The sequence below is a fragment of the Desmodus rotundus genome, chromosome 6 (genome assembly GCF_022682495.2).
Source record: "Desmodus rotundus isolate HL8 chromosome 6, HLdesRot8A.1, whole genome shotgun sequence".
Lineage (NCBI taxonomy): Eukaryota > Metazoa > Chordata > Mammalia > Chiroptera > Phyllostomidae > Desmodus > Desmodus rotundus.
This window is the reverse complement of record NC_071392.1, coordinates 55,775,852-55,803,480: the sequence shown is the minus strand read 5'-3', so window position 1 is coordinate 55,803,480 and position 27,629 is coordinate 55,775,852. Positions and strand designations below refer to the sequence as shown.

At 40.7% G+C, this 27,629-nt stretch overlaps 1 protein-coding gene across 3 annotated transcripts in view; it reads left to right on the top strand.

Moving 5' to 3' along the window:
* GLI3 (GLI family zinc finger 3) overlaps nucleotides 1-27,629 on the top strand; it is a 298,462-nt gene that overhangs the window by 154,598 nt on the left and 116,235 nt on the right. For all 3 annotated transcript variants that reach the window (XM_053926574.1, XM_053926573.2, XM_053926575.2), the window contains one exon: nucleotides 21,696-21,801. In XM_053926574.1, the coding sequence (XP_053782549.1) occupies nucleotides 21,696-21,801 (106 nt within the window). The remainder of the gene's footprint in view (nucleotides 1-21,695; nucleotides 21,802-27,629) is intronic.

Genomic DNA, 27,629 nt, shown 5'->3' with positions numbered 1-27,629 from the left:
GCTCATCAACCATGAACTTAGTCATATACAGCGACTGGTTTCTCTAAAAGTGGCCTGTCCTGAGAGTTCCTATGAGGACCATATGGAAACTAGTGGAGCTAAGTGTTCTGGAGCAGAGCTTTCCTGGCCTGACATCACCACTCTGTCCAGGGCAGAAGAGGTGGTGGGAGGACTCTGGGCTTAGGAGAAAGGTCTTCAGTGCATCTTTTTCACGCATGCCCCACTATTAGGGTCCCAGGACCAACCCCAGATGTCAGCCACCCAACCTTAGGTGTTTCAGCCTCAAAACATGTGACAAGAGTGAGTAGGAATGCTGTGTCATTTGTGATCTATCTTCTTTGGAGATAGGCAGAATAAAGAAAATCCTGTACTGTTCAGCATGTTGTTAATTTTTGTTTTTCTCGGGGTAGCTGAGCAATTAGACCCATTAGGGAATAAGAGATATTTTAATTTTTTTAGTAAAATCATTGTTAGAAACAAGGCTTTTATTATAGTTCCCAGTGACAGGACGGAAGCTACTCTAAATTGACATAGCACTTCCCAGTGTATACAGCACTTTTATATACATTTTTATTTGGATTCTTGAAATGACCTGTAGGTAGGTGCAGCAGGGTTTATACCTGGGACAATGGGTGTTCTGAGAAATAGGGTAATCTATATAAGGTTTTCCCTGGTGACTTTCAGGGCTCTCTGCTGCTCGTTGCAGCAGCACTGAGCCGGAGTGGATCACCCCCCAAGTTCTGTAGATAAGGAAGTTGGGACTCAGGAATCCCAAGAGAGAGGACTCCAAAGGTCTTAGTGGCTAAAATGGAGCCAAAACTTAGATCTTCTTTCTCCGTTAGTATGGACTTCTTTTTAATACATTTCAGAGAGACAGCGAGATGGGAAAAAAGAAATTTTTTGTCTATACATTTGATTGGTTAAGCAGTTTTCTGATGGGCGTTCAGCATACTTTATTTCCCTGTGGATAGCACCAGGATATAGTGGAAAACAGATATGCTTTAGGGCCCTGAATTTTGGGTTTAGATCCTTACTCTTTTCCACTTCAGACCTTTGAGACTTTGGGCTTATTGTTTTCTCTCTCTGATTCGTGAATCTCCTTATCTCTGAGTAGAAGGTAATACTACATGTTGAATACTACAAAATCCCTCCTGGGATTGTTGTGGGAATTGAATAATGTAAATAAAGTTCTCAGAAATGTGCTAGGCATGCACTAAACACTCAGTAGGTGATTTTCCTTTTCTTGGGTGTCTAGTATAGAATATACCATGTATGTGTTCTGTAGGGTTCCACTAGGGGTATCCTGGGTGGACATGGCAGGAACATAACTGAGACCTTTATTCAAAGCATGCTATGGAAAAGAACTTAGGGTCATAAACACAAGTTTTGTGCAGTCATGTCATTACTTACTTCAGGGTGGATAAAATGACATGATAATGTTTTAAAAGTTAGCTGCTTTTGAATATGCTTAGAGGCAGAAGGTTTGAGTGAGATATTTTGTTAAAATTTAAATCAATAAATACAGCTTGCCAAGGGGAGATCCTGGCCATTTCCTTGGAAATGGAAGTCCCTGGGCAGGTGGGTTTGTGCTTCTGGCTGTGGAGGGGGAGGGCTGGCTGCCTATGTCCAGGGGAGGGCCAAGCTCTGGGGCTCAGCTCCAGGCCTCACCTGACTCTCCTGCTTCTCCCTGCAGGAGTTCATCTCCTGTTTAATCAGAGCCAGGGCAAAGGCCTGTGGGTCTGAGATTGCCCGGGGTCTATTGCTTGCTGCTTTATGTCTCACTTCTACCCCAAAGCTTCTCCATCTTCTAAGGGAAATGACTATCTCTAATAGGGTGTCTGTGACAGATGCTGTGGGAATTCTGAGTTTGGGATAATGAGCTGTCATATGTCATTTCACTTAAACACAATAATACAAATATTTTGATCAAACATTTTCTCCAGCTGTTGAGTGAAAGCAATAAAAGCAGCAGGGAGAGCCAGTAACTTCACTGTTTCAGAAACCTTTATCCTCTAAAAGCTGTTGGCTGTTAACTCTTTCTGTCTCTGTCTCCCTTCCTGCTCTTTTCCTGGCCTCTTTGATTTCCCATGGCATATCCAGGGCTGTAAATAAAAAGACTGAATTCAGGGCTGAGAAGGCGGGTGGAAATTGACCACAGCTTTTATTAAACATCCCCTTTGCTGGCTTCAGAGCAGCTGCAGCTGCTGCCACCTTGTAAAATGGCTTGGTGTGGCCACCACAGGCAACCCCCAGTGCCCCCGCATACCTCTAATCCTTTCCCTGGGCTCCAGTCAACTGGTTTGATGGTAGATCTTCATTGTAGATTTGTGTTCTCCACTATTTGCTCTCCAGTGCTCTGACCTGGTTTCTGTAATCTCCCTTTTTTGTATAGATGCTGGGGGAAGTTGGGCCCACAGGGAGTATCTCAGGGGTGAAAGGAGGTACAGTTATGGTTCAGAGATCTGGAGGGACCCTCAATTACTTGCTTCCAGCTGGTTTAAGCAGTTCTGTGTGCCAGTAGGGAGGAAGTTGGAGTGTGTGACCATTCTGAATATGTCCTTCAAGCTGAAACTCCTAAAAGCAATGGCTTGCCCTCTGTGCCCCGCCTTTTTAAACTAGGGCCTCAATTTTAAAAGAGCCACCTCTGACTCAGCAATGCCACTTGGTTGGACATTTCTCAGGTGAGACTGCCTGTTAAGGATTGGGCCTGATCAGGTCCTTCCCTTTCTCTTTCATCCTTCTCATTTCAGGGGTAGTGAATGGTTTAACCTGCTTCCTGTTCTGGGTTTTAGGAAATCTGACCCATCAGTGCTCGCTTCCTACTGTGTCTTGGAACCTCTGCTACGTGTGACTGGTGCCATCTGCCCTACTTAAAAGGTGCTCAGATACAACCCATCCATAAACAAAGAAAAACATCACACAGAACTTCTCTCTGACCTTAAATCTTCTCTAGCTACTACCTGTCATTTGCTCTCTCCTCTCTCTGCAGCCAAACTTCTCAGAGGGCATGTTAAGGTTTTCAGTTCCCCAACTCTCTCTACCCACCAGCAGCACAGTGCCTGCTCCCTGAGGCTGCCCCGGGAGGACACCTGTGGCCTCTGTGCTTTTTGCCAGGAACCACCTCCTCCTCCCTTTAGCTCCTCCACACCACTCCCTACTGGTTCCCTAGATCTCTGATATTTCTTCCTCACACAGCTTTGCTTTGTCCTCTTCCTCTGCTCATCTCTTAACTGTTGGCTGCCCTCCAGGTATCCTTTTGTTGTTCTATGCCCCTCCCTTGGCCAATTTTATTCACTTTGATGGCATCAGTGGCCCCTGTGATTTCATCTCCCATCTCCTTCATCTCCCATCTTCAGGACAGACTTGGCTCTGGAATTCCAGACATGGCTCCCCCTTTCTTTAGACATCTGCCAGGAGCCTACATGCTACAGTCTTCCCTAACCTTACGCATCCCAGACTGAATCCTGGCTGCTCATCCTGAACCTCTGCCTGCCTTACCTCTGTGTTCTCACAAAAAAAGGTGAGGCTAACATAGTACCCTATCAACAGACCTTAGCAGTCAACCCAACCTCTTTTTTCCTCTTTTCACTAATATTCTTGCATCCTTCTACACTCAGAGTCTGTACTCCACCCATTCATTTCCATTCTCACTGCCCTGCCTTGATTTTAGAGCTTTTACATCTCTTCCTCCCCACCTAATTTCATCTCTTCCCCAACTCATTCCCCCTGTTACCACAAAGTAGTATTTGCAAAATGCATGCCTAATCATTTCAGTCTCTTGTGTACAATCCTTTCACCTTTTCTTCCACTTAGCTGAAACTCTTAAAACTGACATACTTTAAGAGCAGTGGTTCTTCAAGTGCAGTGTCCCAGACCAGCAGCATCAGTATCACCTGGAACTTGTACATCGAAGTTTTGGGACCAGTGCCCAAACGCAATTCCAGGCCCTAATGCACCACCAGACACACACTGCTTCGTCGTGCCCTCTCTCTGCAGGTTCTCTGCCCATGATCCCACTTGTCTTTCTGACCTGCTTTCCTCTCCACCTGAGTGTGATTTTTTTCATTAGGACTCTTTTGAGCTGGTGTCCTGATTAGTGGCTTTGTGACTCATGGGTCCTGGTGCTCCTCTTGGGCCATATTGCCTGTTAGGCTCTACATGTGCCCATGGCCCTCACAATGCCTGGGACCCAAAAGTGCTGGTAAAGTTTGTACTGTGAATCTATTTTTAGTTATTCATGTATTTATCAACCAGTTATTGAGTCCTGAGGTATGTGACTGACATAGCCTAGGAAATAATTTCTGGTTTTAATTATCTTAGCTAAAACAGAAAGATCAGGGTACTTGAAGAGGTCAAAACAAAATGTTTATCAGTGAAGCAATTATTTAAATGGCAGTGCAAGTGCAGTAGTAATATTAAAATTACTGTGACTCCTTCCTAGAACTTCTTTCAATCCCAGGCTGTCTCTTGGACAGGGTCTCTCCTTGTCTCTTACTTAACTTCTCCTTTATTTATGTTTTCCTTAACAGAATGACACAGAACTGAAGTAAATTTTCGATGGTGTTTTTCTCTCCATTGAAGAAAGGCATTGAAGAGAGTCTGTGACTCTCAGTCCTGAGTTTGGGAATGTGGCCCATAATCATTTCCTTTTTCTACCTCCTTGAGGACCACTGGTTTCGGATAGGAAAACCGACAGGAGGGTTTTTTTTGGGGGGGAGGGGTGGCAGGGAACAAAGATTTGTCTTAAAGCTCTAGTACATGAACAGTCTCTTAAGATTCTTCATTATTGTGTGTTTCTTTCTTTTGTAGATACATTACATTAGCACTTAATTAGTCTTCATGAGTTATTTAGAGTTTTAATAGAGATTTGTATGATTTATTTACAGTTGACATTTGAGGGTTACCAACTTTTTAAAATCCATGAGTACTAGAATTGCTTAATCTGACCCTGTCCAGCACGACCACACCATAGGCGAAACCCCAAACTCAAGCATAATAGGGAAGTCTGCACTACCCAGACCGTTTTTTAGAAAGATTTTATTTATTTATTTTTTAGACAGAGGGGAAGAGAGGGAAAGAGAGAAACATCAATGTGTGGTTGCCTCTCGTGCACCCCCTACTGGGGACCTGGCCAGCAACCCAGGCATGTACCCTGACTGTGAATCAAACCAGTGACCCTTGGTTTGCAGGCTGGCTGGTGCTCAATGCACTGAGCCACACCAGCCAGGAGCACTCAGACCATTTTTGTATGATGTGACTTTTGTAAATAATATGCATATGTGTGGTGCAGTGATGATTGGGTATATTGTGTGTCCTTAAATACAAAGAGTGGATTCCATTTGATTTTTAATATGAGCCCCAAATGATTTCCTATGCCCTGGATTGGTAGGTGTGACTTGAGGTCCTGAGATAAAGTAGCATGGAGGAAGCTGGTGACCAGATAGGGTTCTGATTCCATCTGCAAAGGGATTCCAGGTCCAGGCCTTGAAGTTTCTGGTTAGAGCAGGCAGAATCTGCCTGCTGTCCCACAGATGGTTTCAGGCTGTAGCAGGCCACTGGCACATGTGACTGGGGTCCTCTCAGGTGCTCAAGAAGCACTGACTCTAACCTGCTCATGATTTGTCCCCTCCATTTCCAGTGCACCCCAGGCCCTTACTGGGAAAACATTGACTCCTGCTCCTGACTTCTGAGAATACACAACAGTCTGTACTCCTGTCCAGGTCCCTGTCCTAAACTTTCCCTCTGTGCATCGGCCTGCTGCCTCCTCCCATGTGTTTTTCCAGGCACAACTTGCAGCTATTACTAAAATGAATATTATTTCAATGAGATATTATTTTGTTACTTTACACTGATGGTAGCTGCTTACTTTGGTGTTTTCCCAGATACTAACTTTATTGACTTGCTTTTCTAGAGAAAAGGTGTGCGCTCCCAGCTCTGCCTTCTCCAGAGCAGCCCTGTAGATAATCCTCCAGGGCCCTCAGTTTCCAGGCAGATAATCTCTTCGGGGTTATCTGTTAATTACCAGTGAGTGTGTGAAGTATTTGTTAAAAGGCTTTTGAAGTGATTTCCCCAAGCTGTTGCCTAGGCTAAAGCATCAGGCAGAGGGTTTGGAGACCCAGCTTGGTTCCCCTCAAGTGGTGGTTATTCTCTTGCTAAGTTGTTTGCCTTTCTAATGAAGTGAACTGTTTGTTTGACTCTGTGGAGGAAGGTATTTAAGCAGGCACAAAAGTAAACTTTGGAGACATTCAAATAAGCCATGCAGATCTGCTTTGTGAGAGGAAGGAAAACAGCTTGGCCTTGCTCACCTCCAGGAAGAGTCCTTAAGGAACTGTTTAAATAATAAACTCAGCCCTGAGAGTAAGCGGATATTGCCTGGCCAGTTGGGGGCTTTTGTGCAAGTTGCGGGCTTGGGAATTCCTCAGCTGGGCCACAGGGGAAAAGAGATCTGCTCTGGTCTTGCAGTTAGTAATTGTGATTTATTTATATATAAAGGGACTTCTGCTTCTTACAGGTTTTATTAAAACAAGCCAATTGGCCCTCAGGATGGCAGGCTGATGGCAGGGTGATTTTGTTAGCAATGGCAAAGGTAGGCCAGAGAATGTTATAATGGGGTCCAGTTTATGTCTCTGTGGCCAGGCATGCTGTGGACCTGCTGTCTGGCAGCTGGGCTCTCTGACCCCCATGTCTGGGAGAAATGTTTGACTTGCTGGGTTGTCATAAACAAGGGAGCATCCCTGAAAGGAGCTACTCACACAGGTTTGTGTCTTTCCACAATGCCAGGTTTATTAGGGGAGACTTCCCAATAAGCCAACAAGAGTCACACGCAGGTTACACACAAAGGAGAGAGTTTACACAATAGAAGTGAGCACAGTAAGTGTCTGGCATGAAGTTCTGGGTCACTGACAGTATACACAGTTGAAGAGACAGGGGAGTCAGTCTCAAACCAGGTGGCTACAGTGGCAGTATGCGTCTGGTAGAGTAGAAATCTGGCAGGGCTCCAAGCATGCTTGAGCACTGAATGGTTGGAGTTCTGAGTTCAGATAGCCCACAAGAGGTGGTGGTCCCACTCATATTGGTATCCAGGTGGAGTTTTTATTTCAGTGTCCAGACTTGTGTTTTTGGGCATGCCAAGCCCCTCCCAAGGGAATCACTGTTATACCCCATTACTTCATTTCTGGGCTTCATGCTACTTGACATAGCTGTCATGGATGACAGTGACTCCATATTGGATTGTCAAAAGTTGTCCAAAAAGTTAGCTCTGCTATTGCTCTATATATGGGGTGACTGGACCGGAGGATGTCTAGCTGAGGTGGGGCCCAGGGAGGAAGGCTGGTTCTGTTCCTGCCTCAGGACCTCGGGGTAAAAGTAGGATATGAGTGATAACTGGGTGGATGCATGACTGCCTTTTACATACTTCTAGCTTTGATTATTGGGAAGGTTGGAACAGCGGGGATATATGTGAGGGAAGTATAGTTGTACAAAGGACTTGCTTCATAATTGTAATTTGTGGGACTAAGTGTAAAAATAAAATTTGGAGACCTAGCTTAAAAATTATTAATAATTCCAAGATGGCAACAGCAGAATATTAAAGCAAACATAGGCCCTTCAGAATAGGGTCCTGGATCTCTGTAGCTTCTGGGGCTCTGCAGGCAGGCTGATCTAGCCCTGAAGTCAAGCTTCTTTGGTTCCTACCTGAGTACCTTTAACTTCTTGTGTTCTCTGATTTGTTTTCTTGTTTGTGAAATAGGATAGTAATAACTACTTTCTTGAGTTTTCACATATACACACATATATGTATACATATACATATATGTGTGTATATATATACACATATATATTCATACATATGTATATATATGAAAAGTGTTTAGGATAATTCTTGGCATATAGTGAATGCTCAATAAGTGATAGCTATTTATTATTTGAATGTGTTTGTGGTTGTATTTTTTTTTCTCCCTCTCCTGATGGTTGAATCGACACAGTGTATGGCTAATCTGAAATTCAGTAGACAGAGTTAGGTCACTGCCACAGAAGGGCCTCATGATCAGCAAAGAGTTGAGTGCAAGGAAAAACATGGGCCGTGTAAGTAAATTAGGTACAAAGCAGAAGATACCCAGGTAAAACTGTTGACTTGCTGGCATAAGAAATGCCCTAATCTGTAGAGCATTTTTATGAGTTTATTTGAACCCAACTGATGCTTCAGGGACTGACAGTATGAGAGAGGAACAACCATTCTTTTACCTCAAGGTTCTTCTGGCAGGTCTAGTAATCAAATAGACGAGAGACAGATTAGCAGGAGAAAATAACTAAATTTAATTCATACATATGTATGGGAACCCCACATACAGGAGAGAGAGAGTCTGAGACCCCATATGCAAGAGAGGTTTTAGAAGTAGAAAAGGGAGACTGAGGTATGTGAGATGTTCTGAGTTGGGGATGAGGTAATGCACCTAGGGGGCTTCAAAGGGTCATTGAAGGATGATAAGCTGAATAGAAGTTTAGTAAAAAGAAGATGACTTCAAAAGCAGTTATCTCTTATAATAGCTTATTATGGGAAAGGCCACCAATTCAAATTGTAGGTAGAGAGGGGAGGGGAGCAGAAGTTTCCTCTTGAGCCTACAGCTAAACTTGCCTTTAGCTCAAAGTAATCTGTATACCACTGAGGCACATCTTGGGGGTGATTCATTCTGGACCCCCATAGTTGTTTTGCAGCTTATTTTATACATTAGAATCAAAGGAGAAAATGGAAGGAAGGTACATGAAATCCATTGGTGATAGATTAAGGAGGTGGGAGAAAGCATAGTGGAGAAATCTCTAGGATTGGATAAAAGTCAAAATGGAGAAACATGTTTTTTACATTCATGGATACAGGATATTTAATACTTCAGATTTACGGTACATAGAGATGGCATGTGGGAGAAAAGAGCAATGGGAGGCTTCTGTGGTCTTCTGCTGGCAGTTGTGTCTTCGAAGAATAAGAAAAGAAAATTACTTTTAAAATTATATTATCCTAAATGCATAAGAACAATGGACAGAGCTCATTTGAGGTAAAGATTGACATTTGCTAAGAAAGCTATAGGCCTGGGAGGCGACTGACTACCTGCTATGACCTGTTCAATTAGGAATTTGTGATCAGACCATCCTGTGTGGTTACTTTTGGTCACTGAGCTTGTTAGGTTAGGCCTGCCATATGGTTCTCCCTGAACATGTCAGGTTTATTGCACAGTCCCTTTTATTGTTTACGCTATTAATGTTAATTTGGATGTTAGTATTGAGAAAGAAGCAGTTAGATTTAGCAGTAATTGCTTGAATGTAAGTACTTTAAATTTATGGATCACCTTTACCTATGTCACTTCGACCTTTAGTCTTATTGATCTTATACATTTTATATTATGCCCTGGTCGGTGTGGCTAAGTTGGTTGGAACATTGTCCTATAATCTGAAAGGTTGTGAGTTCGATCCCCAGACAGGACACATACCTGGGTTGGGGGTTTGATCCCTAGTTGAGGGGAATAGGAGAGGCAACCGGTTGATATTTCTCTCACATCAATGTCCTCTCTCTCTCTCTCTCTCTCTCTCAATCCTCCTTCCTCTCTCTTTAAAAAGCAATGAAAAAATGTCCTTGGGTGAGGATAAATAAAAATAAAATTTTATATTATGATTACAGTCATTAGTGACATTTGTTTCTATGTGAATCTATAAAATGTTTAAAAATGGGAGGCATTTTCAGCTACATGGATGATGGAGAACAGATGACTGCTATGGAAAGGGTGCACACCCATTAGATATTATTGCAGCATACATTATTCAGTGTGCTATAAACATGTGGCCTTCTCCTGACTTTAGAAAGGGGAAACTGAGTGGAAAGGATGGGTTTTCTAAGGTTTTGTGTTGAGAGGGTTATAAATTTTGTGCAAATGCTAAATATTGGCTGCAAGATAACCATCATTCACCATCAGTTTAATCTATTTATGGCAGGGGTGTCAAACTCATTTTCACCAGGGGCCACATCAGCCTCCTGGTTGCCTTCAAAGGGCCGAATATAATTTCAACTCCTTAACAGTTAAGGAGTAGTTACATTTATACAGTCCTAAAATTATTTTGGCCCTTTGAAGGCAACCACAAGGCTGATGTGGCCCCCGGTGAAAATGAGTTTGACACCCCTGATTTATGGCATCAGTTATTAAATATCTTGTGTTTTCAATACACAGAAGTTCTCACGTTATCACTCAGTGAGTCTTTCAAACACAACAAAGTGTTAGAAGTAGACTGGTTTTCTAGAAATGTATCTAGACATTCTCTGACAAGTGGAAGCTCACTGAGAAAGTACAGCATGGGGTCATCTCTGTAAGGGTTTGTCTGCTATTATCAGGAAATGGCTATTAGTGGACCCGGGTGGACCAGGTGTAGAAATAGATTCTAGAAATAGACCATGTTTTCTGTCCTCAGGGGTCTGTGGGGGCAAAAGGACATCACTGAGTTTATATACTTACCAATTGTAGTTTGTAAAGACTGGGTCCCATGCAGTTGGTCTAGAAATCTAGGTAACTTTGGGGAGATGGAGGACAGGACCCAGATGATGATCACACTGAGATAAGGTAGACCCTGGGCCTCTTTATTTTTTATTTTTATTTTTTAAAAATATTTCATTTATTTATTTTTAGAGAGAGGGGAAGGGAGGGAGAGAGGGGAGAAACATCAATATGAGAGAAACATAAAAATGTTGCCTCTTGAATGTGCCCCAATCAGGGACCAAGCCTGTGAACCCATGATCTTTCGCTTTGCAGGATGATGCCCAACCAACTGAGCCATATTGGTCAGGGCAAGCCTGGGCCTTTTTAGACAAGGTGAGTCGCTGCTGAGTGCTGGTGGAAGGTCTTGGGAAGAACCAGCCAGTTAAGTCACCCTCTGAGGCAATATATTTGTCAAGGGTCACTGCAGAGATTGTACGTATGACAGACGCAGAGAGGGCAAGGCAGTCTCCACGGCTTAGGGGAGTGGCGGAAGCACAGGTCGTAGACCCAAAGCCCCTACTCAGTGGAAGTAGTCTCAGGATCGTTGGCTTCTTCTAGAAGAAGTTTCCCTAAAAGTGCCCAGATGAATAGGCTAGGTTTGATGATACCCCCAAATTCATCATTCCTCTAGTCCTGATGGAGAATACTGGCAATTTGGATTCCTTTGGAATATTTCTGAGCAGTTAGCTTGTCTGGGTTGTAGGAAACATGGGTGGGAAGAGGGAACGAGTTGGCTTCTGTCCTCTGTGGGCAGAGTGGGTTGTTGTGCCAGAAGCTTGGGGGCCCAGGGTGAGGTACTCTTGCCTGCAGCATAATTTAGACATTCAAGGGCATTACCTTGAGAGCAGGTGCTTTCAGGGGACAGCAGATGAGAGATAATCTGAAATGTATTTAACATTCCAAAAGGAATTAGGCTAAGAATCAAGATAAAGAAGTCAGATGAGATAATGACAAAGGGAAGGAATAGCCAATAAGAAAAGACATCACAAGTGTGAACATTTGAGGAGTGGATCTTGGGGCAGTTCTGGGCTAACCTGTGGGCAACTGTGGGCTTTTTATCTGCACTCTGGCAAAAGTGTGTGGGACAGCAGCAGGATGGACAAGTGATTTGAGAGGGCATACATTCCTTTCTGTCAGACTTGCAGCTTGAGGCCTGTGCATGCATGGACAGTGAGGGAGGGAGGTGGTCAAGTAAGTTCCAAGACCCTGACTGTCAGGGGACTGACAGATGGCACAGCCAGATGTGCCCCACATTCCAGTATAGGTGGAAAAGAGAGTTTAGGTATGATATTACACAAACTTAAATAGGTTTTAATTTTTTTCTTTGAATTTCATCCTTTCTGGGTATATGCTGACAGTGTAATAATTTGATACACTGAACTTTTTTTTTTTTTGTTTAAATCCTAACCGAGGACATACTTACTGATTTTAGAGAGAGGGGAAGGGAGTAAAAGATAGGGAGAGAAACATCAATGTGAGAGAGAAACATCAATCGGTTGCCTCTCCAACATGCTCTGACTGGGACCAAACCCGAAACCCAGGCAGGTGCCCTGACCGGGAATTGAATCCACAACCTTTCTGTTTATGGGATGATGCTCCAACCAACTGATCAATATCAGCCAGGGAACTGAAGTTTTTTGATTGACCAGAGGTAGTCTCAGGCAATAAGAGTTTTCCCACTTTGTTCATCTTAACCATTAATGGTGGGGATTCCCTGGGTGCAAATGCCATAGCTGGCCATTAAAGCAGAAATATATTTCCCTCAAATGACAGCATTTGATACATGCTCACATAGCCAATGTCTTTGAGGGCTTGTGTAAACTGCGTGTCCAGTGGCTAATGTGGGATTGCAGAAAAAAAAAAGAAATAGAACAACAGATGGTGACTATTTAGATACTTGCATTCTCAAGAGCCAAGAAATGTGAAGGAGATTCCACCCTCCCCGCCTTAGCAATAGTAGATTTCTCTCACTTAGCTCTGATTTCCTTGCTTATCCTCGCAAGGGAATCAATCACTTCATGTGCTTTACTATTTTACAATCATGGTGAAAGAAGCACTTAAAATAAACTCTTTGCTTAAAAGCTTTGTGTCTTCCTGCTTCATGATGCTTCCTGGACAGTGAGAATTCAGAGTTTAAGGAACAGGAAAGTGGAGCCATTCAGTACTCCAGTGTGTAATAAACATGCTGGAATTTCAATGGATTCCAAAGGCATAACAATAATAGCATTAAGAACAAGCTGGGGCTTTGATGTTATTGACAAAAAGGGGGGGAGTGGAGGCAAGGGGGCCCCTGTCATTTCTGTCATGTGCTTTTAAACTCTTGACCTCCAGCCTTTTGTGTCAAAGAGCTTTTTCCATATGGGTGTTAGCAGCTTGCTTAAGTATCCTGAATTGACTGGAGCATCAACATTGCCTTGGTGGGAAAGGATATTCATTGTCTTGGAAGAGGCACAAGTGCGGAGCTTATTGCTGAGTGCCTACTATTGTCTACCCTTTCTTAGGGGTAGCAGGGCGGGGTGGTGACTGCTCATGCCTGTATAAAGTGACTCGCAGCCCAGTGGAAAGCAGGCAGCCTTTGAAGGCTAAAACGTGAACTTCAGGGCTATGATTTGGGTCAGGCATCTGCTTGGAGTTGGCTCTATACATATTCTGGAAACTTGCACAAAACAATTCTGAAGAGAAGTGGGGCCTCTCTTTAGTGTCCCTGGTTTTGCCTGTTGTTGGAGGCCCATTAAGTAGTGGAAATCCTGCCTTTCCTAGGAAGGCGGCTGGCCTTTCTTATAATAAACATTGATTGAGTTCCTACTGGGTGTACAGGGATAGGTGAGCTTCTGCCCTCATATGCCACGTAGTGTGGAGGGGAAAGGAGGCAGTTCTGATCTGACCATGTGCCAGGGCAGGGGCACGTCACCACATTGCCTGGCATGGTAGTAGAACATGGTGGATACTCGTTTTTCATGTGTAGTATCTGCTTACAGCTCAGTAAAAATGTTACTCTTTTACGATGGGATTATACCCTGATAAATCCATCGCAAGTTGAAAATACTATATGTTGAAAATGTATTTAATACACTTAACTAACATCATGGCTTAGCCTAGCTAGTTTCTACTGAATGCGTATCATAAGGTTGAAAAATCCTAAGTCGAACCATTGTAAGTGAAGTTGAGGATCATCTATACTGAGTGAATACATCTTTGTGCCTAGAGAGGAACACAAGGGCTCTCAGACAACTTAGTTTAGTGAGAGAGAAGATGGTGAGGATACAACGTGGATGCAAATAGAATTCCATAGGTTGTCCGTGGTGGGCCTCCATATCCCAAATGATGGAGAGGAGAGGAAAGAGCAAGTATTCCTTCAGGGAGTCAGGGAACCTTGGCTGATGAGGTAGCATTTGAATGAAACCTGAAGACAGAGCTGCACTTGGGTAAGAGGGACTTTGTTTTCCACTGAGGGGACAACAGAGCCTTAACAATGAATGCTGCCTACCAGAGCACTGACTCTCTGACAGAAGTATCCCAGATACAGCTTGGTTGTTGGGGGCCTTACATGCCATGGTAAAAATGTTGGGCTGGACAAGGAAGACGGTCCTGGACCACTGTACGTTTTTAAAGCAGGGAGAGAAATGGTCCATTCTAGGTTTTAGGGATGTAAGTCTGGAGAATATAGTTTAGGTAAAAGATGATAAAACGCCTGCACCCTTACAGTGTCATGGTAAGAATTAGAGTGTCTAAGAGTACTTGCTTTGAAGAGGAAAAGACACTGGTTTGCTACTCTCTCCCCACATTTCCTTGGACAAGGCCTTTAACCAGTTTCCTTGTCCAGAAAAATGGACATACTCTTAGTACTTGCTCCTTAGGGTCACAGGAAGAAATAAATTAGTCCTAAAAGGTGTTAGTACAGTGCCTGACACACATTAATCAGTGAATTGCACAGTAGTCCTCCTTTATCTGAGGTTTCAACAGTTTTAGTTACCCATGGCTGTAAAATACTAAATGGGAAATTCCCCAAATAAAAAAATTGATAAATTGTACATTGTGCACTGTTCTGAGTAGTGTGATGAAGTCTCACACGATCAGGCTCCTTATAGCTGGATATGTAAACCAACTGTTTGCCTTGTGTATCCATGCTGTCTGTATGTACAAAACAATACAATATTTTCAGAGAAAGACCACCTTCACATAACATTTCTATAATTTATAATTGTCCTAGTTTATTCTTAGCTATTGTTAATCACTTATTGTACCTCATTTATAAATTAAATGTTATTATTGGTATGTGTGAATAGGAAAAAACACAATATACTGTGTATAGGGTTCTGTACTATCTGGTTTCAGGCATTCACTGGGAGTATTGGAATATATCCACAGGGGATAAGGGGAACTACTATAATTATACTTGATTGTTTTTAAAAATATTATTATTAATTACTTTTAAGTGGGATAACCTTGGAAGATATTTAGCTGTTGATTGACAGAAACTACAAATGCCATGGATGGTGGAGATGGAAGTGGGACAGTCAGTAACCTACTTTCTAACAGCTTCTGGCCTGATTTCGAGCAGAATGAATATGTGCTTCCTTCATTTATTATTGGCTACAGAATTATGCCAACCAGCACACTCGTATGTTCTCTGCTGGTTTTCCAGTGCCTTCGGAATATTTTCCAAGGTGTACTGGATAAGTGGCTCTCAGATTAGTGGCAGCATTCTCTGCTGAGGAACTCTGAAGACAAAGGTGAACTCCCCTGATACTCTGAACCTGAGCCCAGTCAGTCTTTATCAAGGTGGTCTGGGTTTGTGTTCCTGCTTCAGAAGCAGGACTGGCGTGGAGATGGGACTCCGTTACCATACCTGAAATACTACCCCTTGACAGGAATGGCATTAGAAGTGCCACCTCCAAGGTGCCCTGGTGGTGGAACCAACTTGAAACACAGAGCCTTGTTTACGTGACTTTATGTAGATCATTTAGCTTTTCTGAGCAAATGGAATTTCCCCTTCTTACTTCTCAGGATTGTCACAGTATAGGAAATAATGAGAAACAAAACATGGGGGAATAATAATAAAGCTTTGAAAATGATGATTTTAGTTAGGATTGTCAAGAGAATCCCATGAGGTAATGTTCACAAACTTTATAAAATGTAAAGCTTTGTATTCTTTTGCTTTCACATTTCACTACCTAATTTTGCAACATTGAAAAAGAATTTGGAAACTCTTTGGATAGATTTATTTTGGATAGGATACAACTCCTAGACCTCATCTTTGTTGATTAATAGTTAATTTACTAACTAAACCAGACAACCTTCTGAGTCCATTATGTCTCCAAAGCTTTTGCAATTTAATCTAAGATACTTTTAAATCTGAAATGCTTTTCCTGGAAACATTTCATTCTCTGCTTTCATTTCATCAGCATTAGGAATCCTAGTGTATGTTTTTGGAACTATAAATTTAGATTTTAAATTGTGCTGTACAAAAATACGATTATAGATATAAGAATTTGTTACTAGTATCCAATTTCCATTTTTAATTTCCAAGGTTACTTATTGTCACTGAAAATACACCATTAATGTATTTAAAAGTAATGGACTTGACACTTTTAAATGTAGTGATTCCTCATATGTTTTCATGTGATTTCCCTTAGATAATTTTGCATTTTGGGTATAATGACTGTAGATGTCCTTTCTTCTTGTGCTGCCTTTTCTTCTGTTGATTTTCTTTTTCTCTCACACTGACAGGAAAGCTAGAAATAACAAAAATGTCATGGGTGCATATATTTGTGATCATAAACAAGATACATTCCAGAGACTGAATGGAAGGATTTCATGGTCAGCTAGTAGGTAAATGTGGTCTGTTTCTGCCACTGGGAACTTGAAGAGGACTGTTTGTCATTTTCTTGTGGAAACAAATATTTATTTTTGTTATGACCACACTATAGTGCTGGGTTAGCATTTAGGTCTAAAATATTAATTAAATGAGTTTAATATGCCTACATGCTTGCACAGAATAAATGACAGGAAGATGGCTATTTGAGTAGTGGGGAATGCCCCTGGAGTCAGAATTGTCAGTCACTTGCCACAGGTAAAAATTAATTGGGTTTTAGAAGTAGCATAGCTTTTGTTGCTAATTAGCTTTTTATGTAACTGTGTGTATATTTTACTTAACTTATTATAAGGAAGCTAAAACTTGTGCATGTTAAGTGATTAATGCAATTATTTGTTAGGTTTGTAATCAGTTTCAACGATTATCATTCTTACCTTAGAATTTATTTAGGATATGTTTTGCTAAAATCAGACTAAGTGTCCCTTTTCTGAATAATTACTAGTATGGATACTTCTATAAAGATATTTTTAAGTCACACAAATTGGCATATAGAATTTTTATATATATAATGTTGTCACTCAAAAACAACATATTGATAAAGAAACAATGATGTATGTTTTTTCTGAAATGTGAAAATTTCAGAAAATTGTTTTATTGTGATATGCTAGGACAGGGTTTGTCAAACTATTTTCTGTAAAGGGCCAGATAATAAACATGGTAGGTTTTGTGGGCCATAGTGTGAAAGTGGCCAGAGGCATCATGTGACCAAAAGAGCACATCAGTGTTCCAAGAAAAATTAATTTGCAAAAACTAACCTGTGCCACAGTAGTTTGTGCATCTCTCCCATAACATATGCTTTCCAAGTTAAGGTTCTGCCATGGTATAAAGTGACAAAAAATAGATTTTTTTTTAATGAAAGGCAACTATGAGATTTCTAAAGTACACTAGAAGAAGTATAGTTTCTTAATGTTTCACCATATTACAGAGGATCTTATAAACAAAACGATCCACCTTAATGACTCTAGAGACATTTCCAACTCTACACAACATGCCGGTAAGACCAGGAGGAGGATTCCTCTTGCTCTCTGAGGTGTTCCCTGGAGTGATTCCATTATGATGCCCAGCAAGTCCATAGTTGATCCCTGTGAAGTGCCACTCCTCACAGTCTGCTCATAGCAGACCAGGAGGGCCACAGGCTAACTTGTTGTCGTAGACATTATGGATCAGGCATCCTTGGGGTGTCGTCCTCAGAGGGGCTAGATCAGCTTCTTTCTGGTGCAGTGTTGTCCACAGGCATATTCCTGTCTATAGGCAGGATGGGTGAGTGAGGGAGTCAGTCCAGGTGTTGGAGCCAGTCCACATGGTGATAGCTCCCTCGGGCCAACTGGAAAAAGTCTTCCATGTGCCAAGGCAATGACTTGAAATGCCCAAGGCGGGAAGAAGCCTGGGATACCTCTCTACTCTCTCATTGGGGTGGTGATGGTCTCTCTCCCGGTACTCCTCTCCCATTTGAGACCTCTCATTTGATAAATGCTGGAAAATTATTTTGGTTTTAGCATAGTGGAAGTTGGCCACAAGGGATTTTGGTGTTTATAGTGATGACAGGCAAGGGAACTTGTGGAAACTGGACATTCTTACCGGCAGGGCTGACTCTAATGAAAGGAAAAATAATCTCTAGTTTGGTCTAGAATAAAGTCCAAGGCCAGTGTCACCTTTAACTGGAACACAATCAACAAAAGAAAAAAGCAAACAAAATATAACCAGAGATATTGAAGTTAAGAACAATCTAACAATAGCCAGAGGGGAGTGGGGAGGGGATAGTGGGGAGAGGGGTTTACAGGAGCTACTAGAAAGGACATATGGACAAAATCAAGGGGGAGGGTGGAGGCGGGGGAGGGAGGTGGGTTTGGCTGGGGTGGGGTGGAGGGATGGGGAGAAAATGCAGACAGCTGTAATTGAGTAACAATAAAAATTAAAAAAAAGAAAACATCTAAAAACAACAACAACAAAAAAAAAACACAAAGCCAGTGTATGGACAACTTCAGTATTTAAATGAGCTAGGAGAACTTGTGCAGTTTACTCTTGTGGGTTCTGCTGTGCTATTTCCTATGTACTTTAAGGCCACTCAAGTATATTTGGTGAATTACTTCCTCAGAACACTTACTTAGCCAACTTTGATCTCTCTTTTTTAATCTACAATATTTGCATGTAAATTTCAAACCTTAAAAGAGTCCCAGAATGGTATACAACAGATCTTATGGCCTGAGTTACTAAAACGGTCTCTTGTGAGAATGATGCAAGTGAAGATCTCCAAGTGTCCTTCTCTGGGTACAGGTTTGATGATCAACCCAGGCTATTGTGAAGAGACCTAAAAATCAATGCCTCTCATTCCTAACGAGATCCTTAATGTGAAGCATGATGACAGGCAACATGAAATCCAATACTGACAACTGTACCCAGCACAAATATTTTTACTATGCATTTCAGTTTAAACACGTGTCAAGTCATTTATATATTTATAGGGTGTAGACTGTTCTGCTCAAGCCTCAGATGATATGCACTCTTCAAATCTCAGTTAATGTAGAGGCATTTGGTCAAATACAATAGTCAAACCTCTTGTAAGTCCGTAATAAATCATCTTTGCAACCATAAGTATGCACAGTTGACTGGGTGTACCACTGCTCCACAGACTTACCCTACCTGGTGGAATTTTAATTCCCTCAGTACAATTGATTCCACTGGTTCTGCACATTACTCTCCCTGTCTTCCATTTAGTGCGTTAGTTTGCTGACAGTAGAGTACACAGCACTTAGCAGCTGGTTTGTGGAACCATCAGTCAGGAAATTGTATGATAAATAGGAGGTAGCTGGGTTTAGTGGCACTTCCTTCTGCTTCAGCAGTTTTAACTGGAGTTTGGAAAAGTCATCATGTGGTATTTTGTCAAAGGCCAGAACAGGAGATGGCTGTGGTGCAGTGACTTATTACACATACTTTTGAGTTATGATGCTCCACAGCTGCACTGCTCATGTGCAAATAATAAACTGTGAGGTGGATAAGTATGGTGGCTGCTGGTGACATGGGCCTGTTCTTGTCATACAGGTTTTTTTTGGACAGCTTCTTGGGCCTGAGATGGAATATGTGGCTGGCCTTCCACACAGAAACGACAAGCCAAAGATGCAAGGGAAGCATTGAAACCTAAAAAAAGAAGCCAGACAGAGAGGGTCAAGTATCATATGATTTTCCTTATAAGTGGAACACAAAGGACAAATTAGACAAATAATAGAAAAAGATATAATTTAAAAAGTTTGTTTTATTCATATTCTAAGAGATGCTTATGAAGATTTAGAAAAAAGAGAAATATATGGGTGGGGGGGAATGAATCACCTGAATTCACCACACATATACACATAATAGTCCTCCACTAGGATTTAAGGAACTTCCTAGTGGGGAGTACCGGTTACACCCTTCTCTGTGTTTGGCACAGTAATCCCCCAACACACATGCCCTGCACAAGGTTCTGTGTTGCTTCTTGTAGCCATCGCTCAGAATTTATTCTCAATACCTCACTTGGAATTGTCTGTACTTCCTGCTACCGTCAGGTCTAGGCAGATCTTCAGACTTGTAGAAATGGCTCAAAGCCCTTCAGAGGCAGGTTGGTGTACACATCAGTTTTGGGGTGTGTTGCCAGTATATGGGCAAGAGCAGCATGATGGCTATGTGCAGACTTGACCACGTGTGGAAGGTACTATTGAAGATCAAGTTTGGTTAATTTCTGTAATATCACACTTATAGCTATGGAGGCATGTTTCTAGGTTTTGAACTCCTTTATTTGGCCCTTGAAACTGGGGAAAAACTTTAGTGCCAGTTATAAAATAACACCCATACTTCTAATGATAAAATGTAGCAAAACTCCAGTTTTTGCTGCGAATCACTATTTAAGAAAAAAAAAGTATTTCCAGATTTTATGAGTTAATCAGCATAAGTTACTACAAGTAAATGGGGGTAGAGGAACTATTTTAAGTTAAGTGTGCATGCAGGAACCCAGGAACCAGTGAACACCAGCCTGAGAAGAGCAGGAGAGGAGGCTGGTCTGGGGCCAAGATGAATGTTAGGGTTGAAGGGTAGGAATTCCTCAATTTACCCCAAATCATACTTTGTCAGTCCGAGGGGGTCAGCTTCTCTCCTGCAGCAAGGCCTCATAGCATTTATGCTGCCAACCCATGCATTTGCTGCCCCAGTGTTAGGACTATGGAGGCATAACCCAGGCCAAGAAGAAGGAGAACATGCATTTAAATTATAAAAAATGTGTGTTTCTTGTGCATAGTGTATGCATGATGTGTAGTGTGTGTGTGGTATATGTGATATGTGGTATGGTATTTGGGGTGTATGGTATGGTATATGTTGGGGGACATGTTTGTATGTCATGTGGTATGTATGTGTGGTGTGTTTGATATGGTATATGTTGTGTGGGGGGCGTTTGTGTGTGGTACAGTATGTGTGTGTGGTGTGAATGTATGGTGTAGGGTATGTGGGTGTTTGGGTGTGTTGTGTACGTGGTATGTCTATGTGGGGTCTGTGGTATGTGGAAGCTATGTGTTGTGTGTGTGGCATGTATATGTGGTATATGGGATGTGTGGGGGGTATGTGCTTGTTTATGGTGTGTGGTTTGTGTATGTGGAGTGTGTATGGTGTGCATGTGGAGTGTGTTTGTGGGGTACATGGGGGCTATGTGTTGTGTGTTATTGGGATGTGTGTAGGGTATGTGGTGTGTGTGGTATGTGTATGTGAAGTGTGTGTGTAGTGTGTTTGGTATGTGGGGTGTGGTGGACATGTGTAGTATGCTTGTAGGGTGTGGGTAGTATGCATTGTGTATATGATATATGTATGTAGGGTGTTTGTGTATGCTATAGATTCCAGCAAGGACTTTAGAAAGGACTTCTTCCCTTAAAAAACATCATGGTTATGGGAAAAATGAAATTAGTATTTATATTACATCTTGATCTAAAATGCTTGGCAGTGTAATTTAAAAAAAAAGTGTCTTGTAATCTGTTCCTTTTGGTTTTGCGACTTAGTCCTTTCACTCTGGCCAGCCTTTCTTTCAGGGTAGGCTCATATGTTTTTCTTTCTTGCTTTCCTGTGTGGGTTTTGCTTGCATTCATAGGCTCTTTCTCAGGTGCAGGTGTTAGTGATTTGGTCATGCTTCTGCAGTACCTCACGAAGCCTCATAATGAACTTTAAAGAGTTCTTCCACAATTTCTTAAAGTAGGTTCAGCGTAAGTCATGAAGAGAGTATAGCAATGTTGCTTCATGAATTGAAATTCTGTTCCAAAGTGTTCCTTTTATATAGGTTGGACTTTCTTTTTCAGACCCGCCTCACCTGTTTCCTGCATTCCATCCTCCTGTGCCAATCGATGCAAGACATCATGAGGGGCGTTACCATTACGATCCATCTCCAATTCCTCCATTGCATGTGTAAGTATTAAAACTTTACCCAGTAATGAAACAGAACAAAATACCAGCTTTTACTGTCTCAGGACTTTTTATTTCAAACATGGCTATTGTGTGTTGAAGATGTGAGAGAAGTATAGGGTTGACTTTTGAAATACAGCAAGCCTCTCTATACCTGGACCCACTGAAACAAATTGCCAACGCTTCCTGAAAAACGCCTGTCATAGCAGGTGCTGGCAAGTACTTCCTATATGTTTTGCTGATGTGTGTTCTGTGGGCTGTAAATACTAAATTAAAAAGTAGAGGACTAATGGAAGGTTACCACACAAAATACATACTTGGTTGAGAATGGGTTTGAAGTTTTTCATGCTAAAATTTCTGTTATGTCAAAGTCCTGTCCAACTAGGTATCACATGAATTGTAATGAAATTTCTATGGTAAATTTTCATAGCCCCTGTGGTGTGTACACCAATAGTTAATTGATTGATGGGAATGTCACCCAAACAAAATGGCAAATGTGATCAAGCACTTACACAAAGATAAAAGGAAAGAATGGTGGTGCTAACACACATTAGCAAAGGAAGAAGAAAATCTCGTGGAAATAAATATTATCTTACTCAGTTTTGGTGAAAAAGACTAGTAGACTTTCAAACTAAAATATGTGTATGTATGCCCATGTTTGTAAGTATTTGCAGTACTGTCCAGAAAACTGTCATACTGTAATAACTAGAGCCACTTACTGGGAAGGGCTGCCCCTTGCAAGTGGATACAGTCACACACATTTAGTCATGTGTAGTAATCACCCTTCATTCTGAGACAGTAAAGTCAGAAAAGCGTAAATAATACTTTGAAGAATAATGCTGGTTGTTTAGATGGTAGATTGCATCTCCATGGCTATTAGTTACAGCTGTGTAATTACATATATGCCAAAGAAAAATGAAGTTGTTCTAAAACAAGTCCTCCTCTGTGAACAGAATTAATTGATATTAACAACCCTAACTACATGCCCAAGTACACATACAATATTTTACCAACAGTTTTTTGGATCCATCTTCCATTACTAAATTGTAATTTCAGAGCAGATTTGCCTGGAGGTAAGTAATAAATCTGTGTTGCAGACTTCTATAAGAATTATAGGAGAAGTGGGTACTTATAGAGGGAGACACAGAAACTTGTGACTTGTTTTTTCACTTTTCACTGGAACTCAAGTATTTTCAGGGTTCTAAAGCCTGCTAAAAATATACTCAAATAAAACCAAGAGGGAAGGAAATTCCAAATTCTGGCTTAAACCTGCAGTGTAATTCACCTGTTACACAGAGGTTTTACGTGATTCTCTCAGACTCCAGTCTCTGCAGTGATGTAGTAGTTTAAATAACTTTTTCTATAGAATTTCAAAGTTTTTCACTCTTTCAAACTCATGTTAGAGAAATTTCAAAAAATGATTTTATGCAATTGAAGGAACTAGTTCCTCTGGGTTCACTATATAGTTTGGTTTGTAATTAAATTCAAATATGAATCTATCAGTAAAAATCCCAAGTATTTGGCTCTTTGGCAGAATTTAACAACAGCAAGCCCTCATAGAGCCCACACAATGTGTCTTAGTCCCTGATTGCTGTGCCTGTAGTATTAGTTCACTAGTGATAAAAAATACCACAAGATAATTTAGGTTGAATTTGGAGAATCCTGGGGGAAGTGGTTACATTTCAGATATAACTGTTGAGTTGGGATTTTTACAGATTTTAGTGCTTCCCACTTTTCCAGCCAAGCCTTAGGGTACTTTAGCAGCAGTTGACTAAATTGTCCTCCAAAGATTCATAATGTAAGGCTTATAGATAATACTGAGCCTCAAAAGAGTACTATAAGATTCTGAGGTGAAATGTCACTGTGGGCACAGAGTGTGGTGAGAGCTGGTGTCTGTGACCTAGCAGGGTCCTGTCTGGAGACACTGAGTTGATGAAGAAGGCTCTGAAAAGCTAGCAGAAGCCACACCTCTGTGCCTTTATAACATGCCGTTTTCTCTGCATTGCCTTCAGTGATCTTCTGGCTCTATATGGCAAGGTCCTGCTTAAACTTCAACCCTCAAGACCTCACCTTTGCTAGCTGGCTGTTCCTCACAGTACCTTGTGTGTGCCTTTATTGCAGTGGGGTTATTGTAGTGGGATCTTGCCTGGTTATTTATTGTTTAGTGGTCCCACCTCTATTAGTTTTGGGGACCGTGCCCAGCATTTGGCCAGCCACTTTGTAAAAGGTATTCAGGGGATACCCAAGTTGTCTAGTCTGGTAGACAGTGGACAAGCAGTCACAGAGCTGGAATCACATTATTGAATTCCAAAATTCTTGCCGTATAATTATATTATAGAAAATGAGATCAAATGAGCTTATTACTAAGCTTTTACAATAAAATATTTTTAATTATAAGAAGACAAAATTTGTGGGTATTCTCATTATTTTGTACACATAATTGTTCTGGTGCTAACTTTAAAGATTAAATTATAATTCTTGAAAACAGGATTTGTGTTGACAATGGAAATGCTTACAGATCTTTGTTTAGAAGGATGGCAGGCACTGCAATAATTATGGTATCATATATTATCATTAAAGATTCTATTGAAAGAGATTTATAAATTGATCTTATTTTTAGATAACCACCCTGTATTAAGGCATCAATGATACAGTGCAGAATTAAATTAAAACCTCATAAAATGAAATATGTTCTTTATTAGCTGTTTGACACTTAATTTGCCTCTGAATGAGTCGAGGAAATCACAAATTAACCTGCCTTTGTTTTTGCAACCACGGCTTATTAGATGTTAGAACAAGTGCAGTTACAGCCTAATAATAGCCACGAAGCCTTATAAATGTGTGGGGAAGTATGTCAGTTTCTGTTAAAGAACCCAGTGTGTTAACAGAATGCCTTTAGATTACCCTACTTATTCTCAGTGTTATTCCACAATTTATGGTTAGGCAGTGTAGCTAAGAGTATAGAATCTTAATTGTCCTCAAACATAGTACTGACAATAATATTAAAATTTATTAGTTTCCTTTCTTAACTAAAATCATGAATTTAGATTCAGAATTTATAAGTAGGACATGGATGGAGTATTGTCTTTCCCTGAGTTGTCACATAAAGATTGTCATATAAAATGCATAATTCCTGCATTGTTTATTTAATTCAAGCAGTTTGAATATTAAGATGCACTTTATATGAGGAACCTTCCCTTTTTTTCTGAAAGTTATTCTCCACTGAATTCACCAGGACTTATGCTCTCACAAATAATTTGCTTTGACCACAGATTTGATGTTTTATTGAGGCATATAGAAAATATATTAGTGTTTTAGAAAAAATATCATTGAGTACATTTTAATATATTTCTGAGACTATTTGGAGCATTAATGACAGAAAACAAATCTATATTCACATAGTCTAGGCAGTAATTTTATGTGAATATTCTTATTTGTTGGTCTTCTCCATATTTCATACTTTGCATTGTTTATTCCAGGATGGTTCCTTGCATAGCTCCAGGAGGCAGTATTGTATTCTGTGGGAATGGATGATGCTGTAGGCTAAAAATTACTACTTGTTTCAGAATTTCACTTGGAAATTTAGACAAGTAGAATATTATAACCTCCTTCCCCAGAAGACAATGTATTTTTTAAGTGACTACTTTCACACTAATGAAGAAAGGATACTTTGTCTTGCATTTTGAGTATGTGCTTGTGTTTAAAATTTAGTGTTTGAACTAATATAAGCATGCTGCTTCTTAAAAACCAGATACAGCGTATTTGTAGAGACCTCAACATAAAGTTGTAAATTCAACATTCATTTGGGATTTTCTTGGGATAAAAATCTTTTACATACAACTTTTAGAGCCAAAGTTTTCTCATTTATGGACCAATATGAATTGAATTTCAGAATGTCTGTTTTCTTCAGATGAGCTCTCCAATTTATTTTGCAAAGCAAGCTCCTTAGTTATCAATCCATTATAGTAATTCAAGCCCCACATGCCTTGCCAGTTGAGCTGAGAGTTAGTTGCCCTCATCTCATGCTGTGCATATGATCAGTACTGTATCCCAAGCTGCATGTGAAGCTAGCACTCACAGGCAGCCGTCACATGTCACCATCCATTGTCCTAATTCATTGTACAAAACCAGCTTCATCTTTTTTCTCTTGGAGGAATGACACTGATGTTATGTTCTACTTGGCGGCTCTTTCTTTCTCTTAGTTGAGTCAGTGTGGTTCTTTCCAAGGCTGCCTGACTTACTGAAATTATTCCACCTAAGTAAGAAGACCTGTTCTTCCTGGTAAAAGTGGTTCACTTCTTGGCTCCTGGGGAGAGGACTTAGTTCACGGTAGATCATTAATATTAGCTGTGAAATATAGTGCATTGGAATTAGTAAGGCTTCTCCCCCATGATTATGACTGCCTTTTGGAAATAAGAGCAGAGAGAAGAATGGCAAGTTTGGAGTATGAATAAATATATTTTTTTCCAGAGAGAAAAAGCTTTAAGAAAAGATGTGTCATTATGGTAAAAGCTTAGAGAAACCAGGGCTACTACTCAGTTCCCTCCCTCTTTTTTTCCTCCTTCCCTGGATCCAGCATCTTGCATGTAATAGATACTATGCTTATTGGGAGCTCATATAATATATTCAAAGGCAACCTACAATCCAGCCACCCACTTAAAACTTTGTGATGGTCTCATAATGCATAATACTGATTTCTTTCTTTTCATTCCCAGGGAAGCCTCCAGTAAAATGCAGAGATGAGGAGAATCTTGCATTTGTATTTGGAAGCATAATTAGTTTGGAATATTTTAGTAGTAGAATTTAAAATTAACATAGGAAATATTTTCCCAGTGTTTGTGCACTACCATAAACATTATTAAGACTGGCAAAGTGTAATTACATAATCAGATTACATCAACTACTGTATCTAACACTGTATCAACCCCACTACCTCCTCCAAAAAGAAAAGAATTAACTAGATTATAATTATCTCTCTTGAGGGCAAAGGCCATCTGTGTATATCCTTGCATTTACTAGGCCAAGTTCATGCCTTACACATAGCAGTTCCTAAATAAATGTCATTTTCAATGATGCTAAAGGGCTGTTTTTTAGGCCACTGCAGGATAACTGTCAGTGTCTTTCTTTTGTTTCGTTTACTTTTGCTGGAATGTGTCACGTTAAACCAGTAAGGCTAGTATACTTAAAACTCAAAATCAAAAGCTTGATTACTACCTAAGATAATATTAAAAGTACCTATTGCAGTGTCAGATGCTCTCCGTTGCCAAACATTAAGTCAGTTACTGGTTGTAAAGCAGGATACCATTTAATGTACATCTATTGGTGCTTTCTAGGTTCTTCACATAGAAACGAAATGAATAAGAGAAAAAAGAAATGAATAGATAATTAACACGAAAAAGAAATATTAGTGACCATAACTGTGATGCAACATTTTTGAGTGCTTACTATATGGTCTAGGCACAATTTTAGAGACTTTACATAATTATATAATATTTATAGCAACCTTATGATGGAGTTATTACTAACATTGTAAAGACATGGAAGTCCTGATACAGGGATGTTATGCAGTGTAGGAATAGGTCATGCCATTATTTTAACCCAGGCATCAGATGTTTTACCTCTTGCTCTTGGCTTCTATGTTCTGCTCATAAAAATGGACATTGCAGACTTTGCTTCTGTAGTTTCTACTTTCTGGATGAGCACAAGGAATTCCAATAACGCATTATAGGAAGCTTTCTGGGTTAGTTAGTGCCTGTCATTGTCTTCCGCAGATTTCTAAGGTATGGATAGGTATGGCAGTGTGGAGAGGAGCTATAAAAAGCTTTTTGACT